The 15545-nt window shown below is 51.5% G+C and overlaps 1 protein-coding gene and 1 long non-coding RNA gene across 3 annotated transcripts in view; one reads left to right on the top strand and one right to left on the bottom strand.

The window, feature by feature from the left end:
• The window catches only part of LOC125934410 (uncharacterized), a 234793-nt gene extending 232086 nt beyond the window's left edge, over nucleotides 1–2707 (bottom strand). For both annotated transcript variants that reach the window (XR_007461376.1, XR_007461375.1), the window contains exon 1: nucleotides 1773–2707. This is a non-coding gene — a long non-coding RNA (uncharacterized LOC125934410). The remainder of the gene's footprint in view (nucleotides 1–1772) is intronic.
• On the top strand, nucleotides 630–13381 carry STC2 (stanniocalcin 2). Its single transcript, XM_049647778.1, has 4 exons — nucleotides 630–1204; nucleotides 3285–3427; nucleotides 5943–6154; nucleotides 11292–13381. The coding sequence occupies exons 1-4, from the start codon at nucleotides 1054–1056 to the stop codon at nucleotides 11692–11694; spliced, it is 909 nt and encodes a 302-aa protein (XP_049503735.1). The 5' UTR covers nucleotides 630–1053; the 3' UTR covers nucleotides 11695–13381.
• Nucleotides 13382–15545: the final 2164 nt, after the last annotated feature.

Genomic DNA, 15545 nt, shown 5'->3' on the forward strand with positions numbered 1-15545 from the left:
CCGCGGAGGGCTGACTCAGGGCTGCCTGGGCCTCACAGCCACCCGCCTGGAAATGATGCAAGTCCAGTCGGTCACCTGGATCCCTGCAGCCCGGCCCGGAATCCGTCTGGATTGGGGGAGGGGCGAGGAACTGGCACCCTAGGTGTTGCACGGCCCACCAAATCGGAGCAAAAAGAAGGGGGGAAGATGGGCCAGCAGCTCAGGCCAAGTCCTGTATCTAGTGCTTCTGCTCCTATCTGAGTTTGAGAGTTGTGGTGGTGTTGTGTTTTTTTTTTCCCCCTTAATGCAAAGCGTCACAAAGACAGGAATTCCCATATGTGCTCAGTTTGCCCCCAGCGTCACTGTGCCCAGGAGACTCCCAATCTGTCAAGGCTCGGGGTTGGGAAGCTCACTCAATTCCAAACGACAGAAAGGAAACTTTCCCAGCACTCTGCGGGTGTGATGCGAGCCAGGGAACGCTGTCCCAGCGCAGATCGTCGCCTCCCGCCCTTCTTTAGCTACAATCGGAGCTGGGATTCACTTTTATTTTTTTTAAGTGCCTTCGGCCATAGCTCTGGAGCATCAGCACACGCGCACGCATCTTCGGCCGCGCTCACACTCGTACACGCACGCAAACGCGTGGCCGCCGCCAGGTCGGCAACTTTGTCGGGCGCTCCCAGCGGCGCTCCGCTTCCTCCTGTAGTAGTTGGGCGCAGGCCCCGCCTCCCAGCCGTGTTGTCAAACGGGCCGGGGTCTCGGATTGGTCCAGCCGCTGGGACAACACCTGCTCGACTCCTTCATTCAAGTGACACCAGAGCTTCCAGGGATATTTGAGGCACCATCCCTGCCATTGCCGGGCACTCGCGGCGCCGCTAACGGCCTGGTCACATGCTCTCCAGAGAGCTACGGGAGGGCGCTGGGTAACCTCTATCCGAGCCGCGGCCGCGAGGAGGAGGGAAAAGGCGAGCAAGGAGGAAGAGTGGGAGGAGGAGGGGAAGCGGCCAAGGAGGAGGAAGAGGCGGAGGGGAGCACAAAGAATCCAGGTCTCCGGGAGGGAGGTTTATACCAAGAACCATGTGTGCCGAGCGGCTGGGCCAGTTCGTGACCCTGGCTTTGGTATTGGCCACCTTCGACCCGGCGCGGGGGACCGACGCCACCAACCCGCCGGAGGGTCCCCAAGACAGGGGCTCCCAGCAGAAAGGCCGCCTGTCCCTGCAGAACACAGGTAAGTGCGAGCGCCCCCGAGGCGGAAAGCTGCGGGGAGACAACACCGCGCACCCACGCAGCGCACCCCGGGCGCTTTGCTGGTTAGTGAGCGCCCACCTAGGGCAGCGCAAACTCTTGGGGTGGCGCGGGACATGCAAAAGAAAGCGCGAGGCGAGGCGAGACTCGGTCCGCGCCCGGCTCCGCGCGCCGGGAATCCGCACGTGCTGGCAGGGTGATGAAATGGCTGGGGCAGGACTTGTTGCTGTCCTCCCCGGGGTCGAGGGTAAAAGAGGCAGCATCTGACCAGGCCACTGCCGGCCCCGGAGTCTCCGTTCCGGCGAGAGCTCCCTGTTCCATCCGGGCCGCCCCTCGGGAGGCACCGAGGGTCCCCGGAGCCGGCCTGCGCCCCGCACCCGGGGAACTCTTCCGAGCCGGCTGGCCACGACGGGACCACTCCCCACCCCCCACCTCCTCAAAAGATGCCCGACACCCGAGAACTTTGTAGGCCAGACCGATTACATTGCGAACTTTCCCCTTGGGGGCAATGCTTTCCGGGGAGGGGTGAGGGGAGGTGGCTCAAAGCGTACCTCTGAGGTGCTGCCGCCTTCTCCCGCTCCAGGGCAGGTCAGCAGGCGAAGAAATGGTGACACGGCCCGAACTGTGCGCCGCCGCTGCTCAACCGGCTCTCAGCTCACCCGCATGCTGCCGAGCAGAGCCAGGCGTGCAGGGCACGGGGCTGGCCCTTTTCCCAGCTCCTGAGAGAGAAAGAAAATCTGCCTGCAGCTCCTTCGCTCGGCGCACCCCCCCCACCTTTATGTGGGGGCCTGAAACCCAGCTACAGCGTGCGTGCGCTCACCGCACGAGCAAGAATGCACGAGTGCCCATTAGGGACGCCCGCAGCGAGTGAATCGCAGCCCCGCGCGCTCCTGCCCGGCGCGCCGGGGCCGCGCGTGGGATCATCCGGGAGTCTCCCACCTCCACGCGCGAGCGCCCGCACCCCCCGCCGGCGCGGGGTTCACCCTAGGACCCGCGCCCACCCTTCCCCCTCTCCGGTGCTTTCCCTGAGAACTGAACGTGATTCTCGGTAGTTGGTGACCTCAACAAATACACGCCCCTCATTCTCTCGGTAGATTTAATCTGAATGCGGATTATCTACTCCGACCCCGCCCTTCTTCCAAAATATACTTTTCTGATGTAATTTTGTGGTTGGCTTAAATCAGTGAATTGGGTAGGGGGGAGGGACGGAAGAGAGGCTTTTACGTGCGGCAGCCTGACAGTTAACTCCCTCAGTCTCTCCTTTTGGAGAGATGAATTAGGGCCATGTTCTGCGAAGGAGGGCGGCAAACTCCCCGGTCGCGGGAATTCTAGGCGATTAAGTGATATCTCACACCGGATCTCTATTTAAAAGGAGCCTCTAACTGCGACGTTTGCGTTTCTGCAGGCTAGCCCCCATCTGACTCGATTCCTGAGCCTTCTCGCGACCGCAGCTTCCCTAGCCTGGTATTTTTAATGCTGATGGTTTGGAGGCGCTGCCTTAATAGGAATTTTGTTTTGATTTTTAGGTGTTGAATCATAAAGCTGAATTGAAACTGCTCTTTGGACGCTGGCATTTGGGGGTCAGGAAGGAAATGGCTGTGATTTAACAGCAGCAGCTTCAAGTTCCAAGTAGAGAAGGGTATTTCATTGATGAAGTACAGAAGGAAGAGAGCAAGCTAATCATTTAAAATCTTATTTTTGTGTGTGGGTTTAGGAAGCTGAAATATCTTCTGCTTTCAAACTAAGTATTTCCACAAATACTTTAAGAAGATGGAAAGGATGAAAAGTGGAGTGCTCAGACCTAACTTCTGATTGTGATTTTTGTAACGTAGGTTTGGCTAATTTTTTACAGATACAGTATTTACAAGTAGTGACATTTCCATAAGTAGATTAAATGATGAAATTTTCTTGCCCTGGCTTTTTAGATCCCAAAATAGTCATTTCTAACTTTATCTTCTTAAATTTTCTTTTAGTCATTACTAACTTTTCTTTCAGCCGACCTCTCTGCATTCCCCAGCACGGCTGAGAATTTTGTATACATTTGTATGTAATTCTCATTTTAGCGGAAATCCAGCACTGTTTGGTCAACGCTGGCGATGTGGGGTGTGGTGTGTTTGAATGTTTCGAGAACAACTCTTGTGAGATTCGAGGCTTACATGGGATTTGCATGACTTTTCTGCACAACGCTGGAAAATTTGATGCCCAGGTAAAAACCACATAGAGCACAAAATGTTTTAGGTTGGCATCACATGATTGAAATGTTCATTGGAAGGACTTGTGAACAGATTTCCGTGGCTGATCTTCGTGGTGTGTTTTAACGTTTGCAAGAGACATTCTTGGTGCACAGCAGGATGCCAGTCTGTCCCCAGTCCACTCATGGGACTCTTCTCTCCTGAACTGTCATGGGGGGGTGGCGAAACCCTTCTCCACTCTTAAGCTGTGTCTACACAGGCAGAGCGGGACGGAGAGCAAGTTGAACAATCATCTAAGTATTCTTAACAGAGAGCACAAAAGTCACAACAAATAATAAACATCTTGTAAGGGGACACACTATGTCTGGCCACCCAGAACTCGGTCTGCAAGGCCCATCATGTTAGAAACAGTAGGTTCGGGGAGGGAAGGGCAGCGACTCCAATTATACATTCCAAGACTTGTTCTCACCTTCTCAGAAAGAATAAACGGGACACGAACTTTGTAGAAACTCATCATCTCCAATGGGTGTGTGAGCAGGCAACATGGGTAATTTGGGGCCTCCAGAATAACAGACTTATTCTTCCTAAGGAGCAGACCCTCCTCTCCTAACCTGAAAACCCTGAATGAGCTCTAGTCTACAGAGTCCTCTAATAAGGCCTAATGCAATCCAGCTACCCCAGAATCCCCAGGGTAGAAAACAAAGCCTAATTGCTGCTCAGGGTAAGGCAAGAACCCAACAAGCCATCTTATGGTCCCAGTGCTGACAATCCAAATACATTTCAGGTGGCAGATGGCCTTGGGCTCACCTTCTTCACGTTCTCCCCAACCCATATATGCACTCTGAAGCTCCCCCCACCCCCACCCCCGTTGCTCTCTCTCATCAACTTCCTCTCCCACTGCATTGGAGAGTGGGAGACAATGTTTGGATGAGGCCAACAGTTTAGGTGTGATTTATGAATGTCACCAGTCATCATCTACTGACATCCTGTAGAGAGCCTGACAAAGCAATGCCTGGGAACCAGAAAGGGATGCGACGGGCCTGGCAACCTACCCTACAGAGGATGTGGGGTGGCAGGAGGGGAAACAGAAGCCAGGGAAGGAAAGAGTAGAACGTTTGAACTCCTCGAGGCTCCCTAATAAAGGATCCCTTCTGGATTAACTGGAATTAGGAAACGTAATAGGAAATCCGGAGGAAAGATGTGTACCGAAGGGCAATCCCACAGGATGTTGGGGAAGAATACCCAAACAGATTGCCGCAGCCCTCAGACAAATTAATCTTCCTTTTTTTCTCAACCAACAGGAGTTATGTTCTCAAGTGTGGAGCATCCCTTTCAAGCTGGTTCTCAGCATGTAACTGCTTCATAGACCGGCACACCCTACCCTCCATCCTATTTGGCTCCCACTGGAAAGTCAGAGCAAAAGGGGCCTCAGGGAGGTAGCTCTTCAGTGATGAGCCACTGTCTGTAGCCATTTCAGTTGCTTCTAAAGGAAGAACTGAAATAAATGTGCTGGCTGGCTTCCCGCTTCCAACCTAACCCCGTTTACTTTCTCAACTCAGTTACTTTCAGGCCTGGCTAGAAACAGAGGGGTGACCTCTCCAGACAGCTTGTTTCTATAGTGATGGGGGAACGGGGATCCCTAGGTAGGCATCCCAGAATGCCTCCCTGCCCTGAGAGGTTGATAAGGGACCTAACGCCCCAGCTTGCCTCCACACCCCCAACAGCTGTCTCCTTTCTAGGATAAGAACAATCTGATGGGGTTGCCAGGAAAGAGAACTGTGGGCCAGATGTATGCCTGGCTGCCTTAGCCACTCAGAGGCAGGGAGTGTGGGGGAGGGGCTGTCAGTTGGGCAGTTCAGACTCCAGATGCTGCCAGGCAATGTGCCAGGCGGGCCTTTTAGAGGCAATAATCCTAACAGTTTAAAGGAGTCGAATCATTTTCAAAAAGGAAAAGAATGCTCCTCCTTAAAGGATAGGAGGAGACAAGGGTATGGGTTGGGGGCGGTGGGAGGCGCTGAGACAGGAAAAGGAGGCACAGATAGCACCCAATCTTGATGTCATTCGTGGAACAGGAGGAAAAGGCAGTGATGTGAGAGTGGGATGAGCAGACACCTTCTACTTGGGGAAAACTCTTGCTGGGAGCTCTGGATTTGCATCTGGCCAAACTCCCCTTGTGTTCCAGAAAGGTTACCACCAAGCCGCCAACACTGAGCTGCCTTGAGGACAGATGGCCACGGCAGCCCCGGGACAAGGGAAACTAGGCAAGCAGCTGGGGAGGAAGGAGGCAGATTTGTTAAGTCTCCCGGTGACATCCTTCTTGGCCAAATGCCGGAGGTATCGTGTCACTCGAGACATACCTCCCGATGCAGCGTCAGCCCGTCACCTGCGCGGACGTCAGCGTGAGGCAGGGCCTTAAGGTTCAGTTGTCACAAAGACCCCATGTCAGCCCAAGAAGGGCGGACGTCAAGCTTATAACGAGGACTTGTCTTTTCTGCCCCACTCTGTCTTCTCTGTCCTCTCTGTTCCCAGGGCAAGTCATTTATCAAAGAGGCCTTGAAGTGCAAGGCCCATGCTCTGCGGCACAGATTCGGCTGCATAAGCCGGAAGTGCCCAGCCATTAAGGAAATGGTGTTCCAGTTACAACGGGAGTGCTACCTCAAACACGATCTGTGCTCTGCCGCCCAGGAGAACACCCGAGTCATGGTGGAGATGATTCACTTCAAGGACTTGCTGCTGCACGAGTGAGTGCCGCCCCCACGGGGGCCATGGGGAGAAGGGGCCCCGCTCCACTGGTTGGTGTTAGAGGCGTTCCACGGGGCTTGTTGCTGGAGGCCGAACTCCCGTCAGACGGGAAAGGTTGCGCTGTACCTCAGAAAGCTGCACTGACTCCCCTGGGAGTCCCTTTCCTGCTGGCCTTCAGGAAAAGAGAAAGAACTTTCCACCATTGGCTTCACAAGCATAAGCGACAGCAACAGAAAATATTTTACTAAGCATGAAATGTGTAGGATTCAGAAATACGGCTTCGCCTTCCCCTCAGCCCAGATCCCAACAGTTGTGAATACTCCAAATGGCCATGAAAGTGCCCCTGAGCACTCGTAACAGTCGTTGGCCGTTTACTGAGTGCCAGGCATTGTGCTCAGGTGTTCACACGCCCCTCTTCCTGGATCCTCACAGAAGCTCTGCGAGCTAGGCGTCATTCTCCTCTCCATTTTATAGATGAGAAAACGGACTCACTGAGGTGAAGGTCACACAGACAATGAGAGGCAAAGGCAGGCAGTCCCGCTCCAGAATCTTACATGCCAAAAGCTGACAGCAATAGCTTTTTTTTTTTTCCCCTGCCTCCGTAGCCCTCTTTCCTTCAAAGGTCCATTTCACCTTCCCTAACACATGAATGCCCTCCCAGAGGAAACTTTCACAAGACCAATGTCAAAAACTTAACAGCTAAACACCTTTAGGCCAGAGTGGGTAAATATGAGCTCACCTATTTAAAGACTTGCAATGCAGTAATAAACCCCGGACATCTTAGTCCTTAAAATATATATATATGTATGTGTGTGTGTGTGTATATATATCTGTGTGTGTGTACATATATATATATATACACATATATATATACACATATATATACATATACATATATATATATATATATGTATATATGTATATCTCATCTATGGGATCCTAAACTTTGCAAAGTGATAAAGCACGTGGTATACAGTTGCTCCTGACATGAAGCATGGGCGGTGGCTTACGATAGCTCCTGCCTCAGCAACTTAGGGCACCGCTGGTCTCTATCTGTACAATTTTATGAAATCTTGCTCCTTCGTTGGTGCCATGGCCTTCCCCAAGCCGTGTCACTAAGCAGACTGCTCCCCACCCGACCCATACCACTTGGGTCACAGAGGCCAACCATCACCCGTCACTTTCCATCAGGTTATGAGGCTGTAGGTATCTTGCAACACCCCTGCTGCGAATTATAAGATTCGCCGTGAATCTCTGCAGGCAGCTCTTGCCAGGAGCAAAATGATGCTGCCTTTTCCTTAGTCACACTAACATCCACTAAAATATCTATCATTCTTCCAAATACCTGTAAGGAAACAAAGCAACAACAGCTTCCACAACAATAACAATAATGATAATAGCTATCATTTTGTGAGTGGGCCAGGCCCCTGGCCAGGGACTTTACCTGGACTGTCTCATGCACCTTTCCCAACAGGGCTAGAAGATAGAGATTACTATCCCCATTTAATAGAGGAGGAAAGGGAAACTAAGAGATTAAAGATCCTGCTCTGAGGTTTGATCCCTACTTTCCAGCTTGGGAACTGGCAATATATATGACTAAAGCTGATTATCAGGAATAGACATCAAACCTCCTTGCCCCGACCTTCTCTGTCCCCATTAGACCTGCTAAAGGCTCACTGGCCCCAGATGTAGCAGAGGTTTCTCCCTTTTCCCAAATACACCCCATTTCACAAAGAGAGCACTGTGAAATTCCCTTCCTTCGAGTTGCCTCTGGAAGAGGCAAATGTCCCATGGCTGAGAGAGTCCTGAAGCTCCTTTGTCCTCAGTCCACTGTCATCCACTATAGATAGTTTGTTTGGCCTCAAGAATGGATGATGCGCACTAGTTTATAAGTCAATAATACATTCCTGGAGTGCAAGGAGACTTTGCCTTTTTCAAGATTGGAGAAAAATCTTCTTTGGGAAAACTGAAGGTTTCGGAGGGGGTTTTTGTTTGTTTTTTGGTGTTTTGTTTTGTTTTGTTTTTTGTTCCCCCCTAGAATTTAAGAAGGAGGAAAGCCCTGTGGCTTTTCTGGTGCCTCCTCCATGGAAATATAGCCTATGGGGGCATGAGATTTTTACTTCCGAAGGACTCCTTGGTCATTTAGAATGAACACATAGCCCCCCACCCCAGCCCACTCTGGGAATGCAGGTGGCTCACCCTGTAAGTGAGCCCGGGCCTCTTTTGAGAACACTCACTGTGCCTGCACACAAGTCCTCTTCCCTCTTGCTAAGCCAGGACCTCCAAAAGTGGGTCTCACCTAACCCCAACTCCCCACAGAACCGCCCCCCCCCCCCCACTACCTTTCCTTCTGAAGCCATGACTATGCACTGCATCAACTTGAACTTCAGGCTGAATTGACTGAGTTGTGCTTTAACTATCTTAACCGATTTGGGCACAAAGGATCCTGTCAGTCCCCAATTATCGAGAAGACCATTTAAGAACGTGTGGCGTTGGTCACAGATAACAAAATGAGAACTGAATTTGCTTTTCATTTTAGAGAAGAGGAAATCACAGTCACTCCAGAATCCACATCACCCCCATTCCTCAACCCAACCCCCATCCACCCCAAAACACTCATGTTTGGTTGAAGCGGCTCCCTTCAAGCTCTCTGCTTCCCTCTGTTCCTCTCACCCCTTCCCGCCCCACTTTCTCCATATCAACTGCCTTGGCTACCACACGCCCTGTCACTGGGTGCTGGCAGCCTCCGGGCACATCCCCCTCCAAGTATTTTTTAAAATCCTTTAGCCTTGCTGACACCCAGTTCAGAAAGCTGGGCTTTGTCATTAGACACGGGCTGAGTTTGCAGCCTGAGAAGGCACCACGCCAGCTCGAAACACGGCTTAGATTAACACACACCCCTCCCCATGGCTCACAGCTTTCTCCTCAGGAGAGGGTGCCAAGGGCAGGAGAGAGTGTGGGCTAGTCCAGCCTTCTCGGATCCGCCTTGGGGTTCTGAGAGCTCATCTGGCAGGCAGACTGCCCTGGCAAAGGAGGCCAGGAGGCAGCCTATACATTCGCAAGAGAGCCCTCCCCTTACCCTGGGGCAAGAAACTCAGTGCAGGGCTAGTCCCAAAAAAGAGAGTCTCAGCCCCTACAATTTGCTCATCCATCCCCAGAGGGTGGCAGGTGCAATCAGGTGCTAAAATCCTGATGCTGTGGTAGCAGATACATTCCATGACCTTGAGCTCCCTCAGGCAATCAGTTGCTAGTTGTCAAAAGATGGAAGGAAACAAACATGCATTGAACATTTCTTCTGTGTTGCCCCCTACCCTCCTCTGTTAGCCCGAGGAGTGTTATCGCTGTCCTTGTCACTGTTAGGGGCCTGCCTTAGAGAGTTTAAGCACCCTGTCCATCAGCCATGCACAGACTCTCTGACTCCAAAGGCATCAAGTAGGCCTTAAAAGGCAGCTTGATCTCTATCAGCCAGAACATTCCTCTTCTCTGCTCTCAGCCCAGCTCTAGGCCTTCCCAGCCCAGAAGCTTCCAAAAACTACTTTCTCCTCTCCCCCCGTCGCCCCCCCCCCAGCCATCTCCATTTTTACATCTATGACATGAGGACAGTTCAATCAACTACAACTTGAGGACTAATTCATAAAAATGGCAGTAAACTACTTCACAAGTCCTAAAACACAATCTGCTCTTCATGCCTAGCAGCAACTGTCAGCTTGCAAAGAAAGGATGATGTGAGCTAAAATGCAGCCACCCAGGTGGCCCAGGCTCACAGAGGGAAAAAAGTCTTGCCCCTTCTTATAAATGAGCTCCCGTTCCAGAGTGATTTTCCTGCCCCGGGTGATGGCCCAGAGCTGCACAATGCTCATGGTCAGATATACCCAGAAATACTGCTAGCCAAGGACTGCTTGAGAATGCTAGTTAGCCACATGAAACACTCCATACCCGCCTCGGGGATTCTAAAAGGCCAGTGAGATGTAAGAAAGGTTCAGTGAGTGGGCCATGAGAGCCCATTGCTGGGGCCGCCTCTTACCAGATAAGCCCATAAAAGCAGACACACCGTGTCCACCTTCGGCACACAACTCCCACCCCATGTTGGCATGATGGGGCCGTTCTTCCTCCAGCACTTTTCCTAAAGAACAACCCAGGGCAGCTGGATGGCCTGAGCAATGCTCTCCCCTCCAGAACCGAGTGTGTTCATCTCACAGACGGCTGGCGCTCATTCCAACACACAGGCACCTTGCAGCCAGCCCTCACCTCGAGTTCCAGGCAAGCCGAGGTGGGAAGAGTAGAGATGCTTGGATAGCCACTCCCCTTCCTCAACCTTTACTACCAGGAAAGGGAAGATCCCAGGGTGGCCGTCTGCCTCCCACCCTTCTCCACCGATCTCAGACTCTTCCAGGTACAGATGGAATTGCATCCAGTACCTTCCAAAAACACCCTTCTTCATCATGAGCCTAAACCAGGGGCAGACACAGACACGGGAGATTGGCTTCTTGGGAGTCTCACTTAAGGCTTAAGGCTTACCCAGGAGAGTGGCACCAAGTGCAAAGCCAGCCGGCCCCACCTGACACCATGCTGCAAGAGGGCGATGGGGAGCTCCCCAGCCCCAATTTTGATGGCTTCTCCTCCCCTGCCAAAAAAGAGTCCTCGGTTTGGTATTTCAGACCCTTCGCCATTTGCCTAAGCATTATTCCACTGGCCCCCAAGACACTTCACTGCTCCTCCTGCTAAAAAGCAGACCCTAAGCACGACCTGTGCTCCTTTTCAACGTTCACACAGCCGCCCTACCTGGCATTCTCACCCACCTTCCCCAGAGGCTCTTCCTTTTATTGTATGCACCTGTAAATTGCCACTGGCCCTTTTCCTGATGGTAGGCTCTGTCACCAGCCTCTCTCTCTCCAATGCCTGGCGTGGAGCCTGGTACGTAATGGCCACCTAGTAAATGGTAGTTGGAGGCCAGCACTCCAGAGGATATGTATAAAAGCTGGAGGCCATTCCAGAAAGCATTTTCACCAAATGAAACCCAAGCCAGGCATGGGCTGTATCTCTCTTGCCTGTGTCACCGCTGCCCTCTGTGGCCCATTCGGGACTGGTTCCATTCTCGGTCTCTCTTTCTCTCTCTCTCCTGCTTTCAATCTCTAGACCCTACGTGGACCTGGTGAACCTACTGCTGACCTGTGGGGAGGAGGTGAAGGAGGCCATCACCCACAGCGTTCAGGCTCAGTGTGAGCAGAACTGGGGAAGCCTGTGCTCCATCTTGAGTTTCTGCACCTCGGCCATCCAGAGGCCTCCCACGGTGCCCCCTGAGCGCCAGCTCCAGGTGGACAGAGCCAAGCTCTCTAGGGCCCACCACGGAGACACAGGTCACCACCTCTCGGAAGCCAGTAGTCGGGAGACGGGCCGAGGTGTCAAGGGTGAGCGAGGTAGCAAAAGCCACCCAAACGCTCATGCCCGGGGCAGAGCAGCCGGCCACGGGGGCCAGGGAACTTCTGGAAGCAGCGAGTGGGAGGAGGAACAGTCTGAATACTCCGATATCCGGAGGTGAAACGAAAGGCTTGGCCGGGAAATCTTTCCTCCATGCCGTCCATTTTCTTCTCTATGGACATTCCAGAACATTTGCCATTAAAGAGGGGGGATGTCACACGCAGGATTTGGTGGGGATTGCGGACTTGATGAAGGCGTGTGCTAGCGGAACGAACAGGTGAGGCGGAGACGGCCTGGGCAGCGGCGAGGTCTCGGCTGTGCCCGGTGGGTTCCACACTTGCACATCCTGAAGTGAGCGTGCCTCGCAGCCTCCTTGCAACTTTGTCTTCTTTCCAACCGTGGAGCCACTGGGCGGCGGCCTGCGGTTTGCTCTGCTGTGGGGGAGGTGGGCCAGGGAAGGGCAGGGGTCGGCAGGCCCACCAGCTAGACCTCGCACTTGGTGCTGGGCCCCGGCCCGCATCTTCCGGTGCTGTCTTGGCAGAGGGCGGCTGGATTCAGATGCAGGGGTGAATGTAAAAATCGAGCTGGGAGTCAGAAGGGTGGAGAGGAGACAGGGCCGTGTGGGTGCTTGGTGCCGAACGGAAATTCCGTTTCTTGCATGGGACCTTGAGGTTTAGAGCTGCTTGGGACGGGGAGGGCAAGGGTTCTACGTGTAAGTTCTGAGCCATTGTTCTGTCTGGGGGACCATGTCCGAGGGAGTGGCCCCTGTGTGTTTGTATATTAACCACTGCTTCAAATCTCTATTTCACTTTTTTATTTATCCAGTTACATCTACATACCTGTCGTCTAAATAAATGGCTTTCAAACAAAGCAACTGGGTCATTAAAACCAGCTCAAAGGAAAAAGAAATACAGCCCATCTTTGGGGGCTGGTTTTTTTTTTTTTCTTTTGAGTGATATTTTAAAAGGAATCAAAGAACGGTGTACCTGTACATCTAACTGCCTGGCGTGGGCTTCTAGCCACTTAGGGCAAACCACACACCCGGAGGAAAATGCACACACGAGGAGTACATTTGACAGATTTTCTTTACCATTTTGTTACCTCTCCTTGACCCTCAGCCAAGATCGATAAAGCCCTGTACCCGATGCCATGAGGCCAAGTTGGAAACGTGGCTTCTGGGTTTAGAGCATGGAAAGGGGGAGAAGAGAACCAGATGACTGTGATTTCTAGCGAGAAATACTGAGCTTTTTTACATAAATGGAGGAGACCGCCAGGAAGCACTGAGAGACAGGATTTTCCAGATCCGGACTGGAAATTTAGCAACGAAGAAAAGAGTCCGAGTGGACAAAAGAAAGAGAGGTGGGACAGAAGTAAAATTCCAAGGCAAGGAGGGAGAGGATTATAATAAAGGGTCAGCGCTGGGGTTCTTGTGATTGTTCAAAATGTTCCATAGATAGGCCCTTTCTTTCCCACTGGGTTATCACATTAAAGCTTATCCTTTCTTGCAGCCAGTACTCAAATAGAAGGCCAGTATTACAAAGAATAGACGGGTGTTCTGGGCCAGCTCCTTCTAGAGCAACGGTCAGCAAACTCTTTCTGTAAAAGTCCAGATAGTAAATACACTATTTTCAGTTTGGTGGGTCATGTGGTTTCTGTCCCAAAGACTCAACTCTGCCATTATAGCATGAAAGCAGGCATACAGAGACAACACATAACAAAGGGGTTTGGCTCCACTCCGGTAAAATTATATTTAACAGGTGCCCAACTGGATTTGGCTCTTGGGCCTGAGTGTTCTGACCCCCGTTCTAGTGAGTTGGCAAAAAAGGAAGCATCCTCCATTTATATCAGCTTATAGCTCTCCCTCAAAGCAACCTGAGGCCAGAGATAGAGAAGCTAAATTTATCTACTCTAACATAACTTGTTCCAGGGAATGCCCTGACCCCAACCCAGCTAGTATTTATATACCCCAAATCCAATCTCCTTGGTTCCAGCCTCCGGCTGGAAGGTCATCTCCCCGAATCTTTCATGTGCACATTGGAAAGAAACAATTTGGGTATGGGGGGGGGGGGGGGGGGGAAGGTGACAAAATGCTGGGAGAAGCACCTAGAAAGAGCTAGAGCTGTAGGAAGCAGAAAAGCCAGCTCTGCCTGCGGGGGGAGGAGGAGCGATGTGTCAGGCTCTGCCATGGGAACCGAGCGTAAACCATGGCTGTCTCATGCCATGGGCCACTGCAGCACGTTGACCGTTTTACTTACATCACTCAAAGGCTGAAACAATAACATTCTCCCGCGTTGCTGGGTCGGCCGTTCGTTTGTTCGTTGGCTCCTGGGCTGGATGTGTGAAAGGCATCGCTTTTATATTTTCCTCAGTGTAAATGTTTTATGTGTTCGCCTACTGATGTCCTGTTTGTTGCTTCCATTGTAAATATTTGTCATTTGTATTTATTATCTCCGTGTTTTCCCCCCAGGCATCAAATTGCTTATTATGTCCATTTAAACCCGTTCACTGATCTCGGTTGTATATTTTTCACGCCACTGGTTTGTTTCTTCTCAGAAGTCAGGTAGATCTCCTTTCGTTCTGGTTCGTAATGTTTCGAGGCACACGGTAGTATTTATTGCTAAGGTTCTTCTGCTCGAAACTGAGTAAAGTCCAAATTCCTGTAAGGGTTGACAGAGGCATTTGTACAATCTAAAATGTAAGCAAAGAAGTCATTAAAAATAGACACTCAGCTTGGGCTTCATACTTCATACAAATTTACTCATGAGCCTTCCTTTAAGGAAGGATGTGGATTTCCAAATAAAGATACGGTGTTTATTTTGAGCTTTGCATCTTAACAAGATGATCTGAACACCTCTCCTTTGTATCAATAAATAGCCCTGTTTTTCTCAAAGGAGAGGACCACCCTAGTACCGCGAAATGCTGACACCTGACACCAAATAAATAGAAAACACCAGCCCAGAGCTGTAGTCATACTTAGACACACACACAAAGAGAGAAACTTAAACGGGAACCAAGCAAAAGGCTTTTCTAGAACAACATGGGAAAACAATGCTACCAGGGCCCATTTCCTACGGAAGAACAACCTCATCTGATCTCAGAATTGGCACCACGTGAGCTTGCTAAGTCATAAGGTCTATCTCTGTTACGGATTTAGGCAGCAGGACCTGTACACTGTCACATGGCATTATTTTTCTCCAATCATGAATAAAGATTTGAAATAAATGGCTTTCCCTTGAGTAAGTGTTCCTGTCTGAGAGCGCTTTGGACAGCCAGCGTGTGGGGGGAAGGCTGTGAGCAAGTGAGCCTTTGAGTCCGTTTAAAATGCTGGGTGTTCCGTTTACGGGGGGGGAGGGGGACCAGGTGAAGATGACCGTCCTGGGCTTCTCCTCCATTAGAGGCACTCTGTCCAAACCGCTGCCTGAGTCGCCAAGACAAAGAGGAAGATGCACTCCGTGCAGCCTGCCTAGAGGTGCCAGTCCCTCTGGTCTCACCTGTGCATCTCCCCTGTGGCCTGGCCACCCTTTCTTTCACACTGAGCTTGCGGCAAGTGCCACCGGTGGGACAGCTCAGCAGCCTGGCACCAGCAGGAAAGCTCACTGCCGCCTCACCACAGCAGAGCAGAGCTTGGAGTTCCTGGTTCCCCCCAGGGTACACGCCACTGGTGTGCCTACCACGTGCCGGGCACCATTTTGCATCTGTTACCTCATCCGGACTCCATCCTACAAGTAGTGGGTATCACCCCCGTTTTACAGGCGCAGGAACTGAGCTGGGGGAAGGTCAGCTGGTCCCAAGCCCCACCATGTGGCTAGTGAGGGGGGGGGGTCTGCACCCAAACCCAGATCTGTGACTCTAAGCCCACCTGCTTTCCCCTTCTTTGGGCTTAGAACCTCCACATTTGATTTCTTCTTAATTTAAACCAATCACTAGTATGCCCATTTTACACAAGGCTTAGAGAAAGAATAATTATACTCT

Source organism: Panthera uncia, assembly GCF_023721935.1.
Source record: "Panthera uncia isolate 11264 chromosome A1 unlocalized genomic scaffold, Puncia_PCG_1.0 HiC_scaffold_17, whole genome shotgun sequence".
In the NCBI taxonomy this organism is placed as follows: domain Eukaryota; kingdom Metazoa; phylum Chordata; class Mammalia; order Carnivora; family Felidae; genus Panthera; species Panthera uncia.

Excerpts from the sequence above, each read along its gene's own strand:
- STC2 (XM_049647778.1), top strand. The coding sequence starts at position 1,054 with ATGTGTGCCGAGCGGCTGGGCCAGTTCGTGACCCTGGCTTTGGTATTG. Across the intron at positions 1,205-3,284 it reads CCTGTCCCTGCAGAACACAG|CGGAAATCCAGCACTGTTTG; the intron begins GTAAGTGCGAGC and ends TTCTCATTTTAG. Across the intron at positions 3,428-5,942 it reads CTGGAAAATTTGATGCCCAG|GGCAAGTCATTTATCAAAGA; the intron begins GTAAAAACCACA and ends CTCTGTTCCCAG.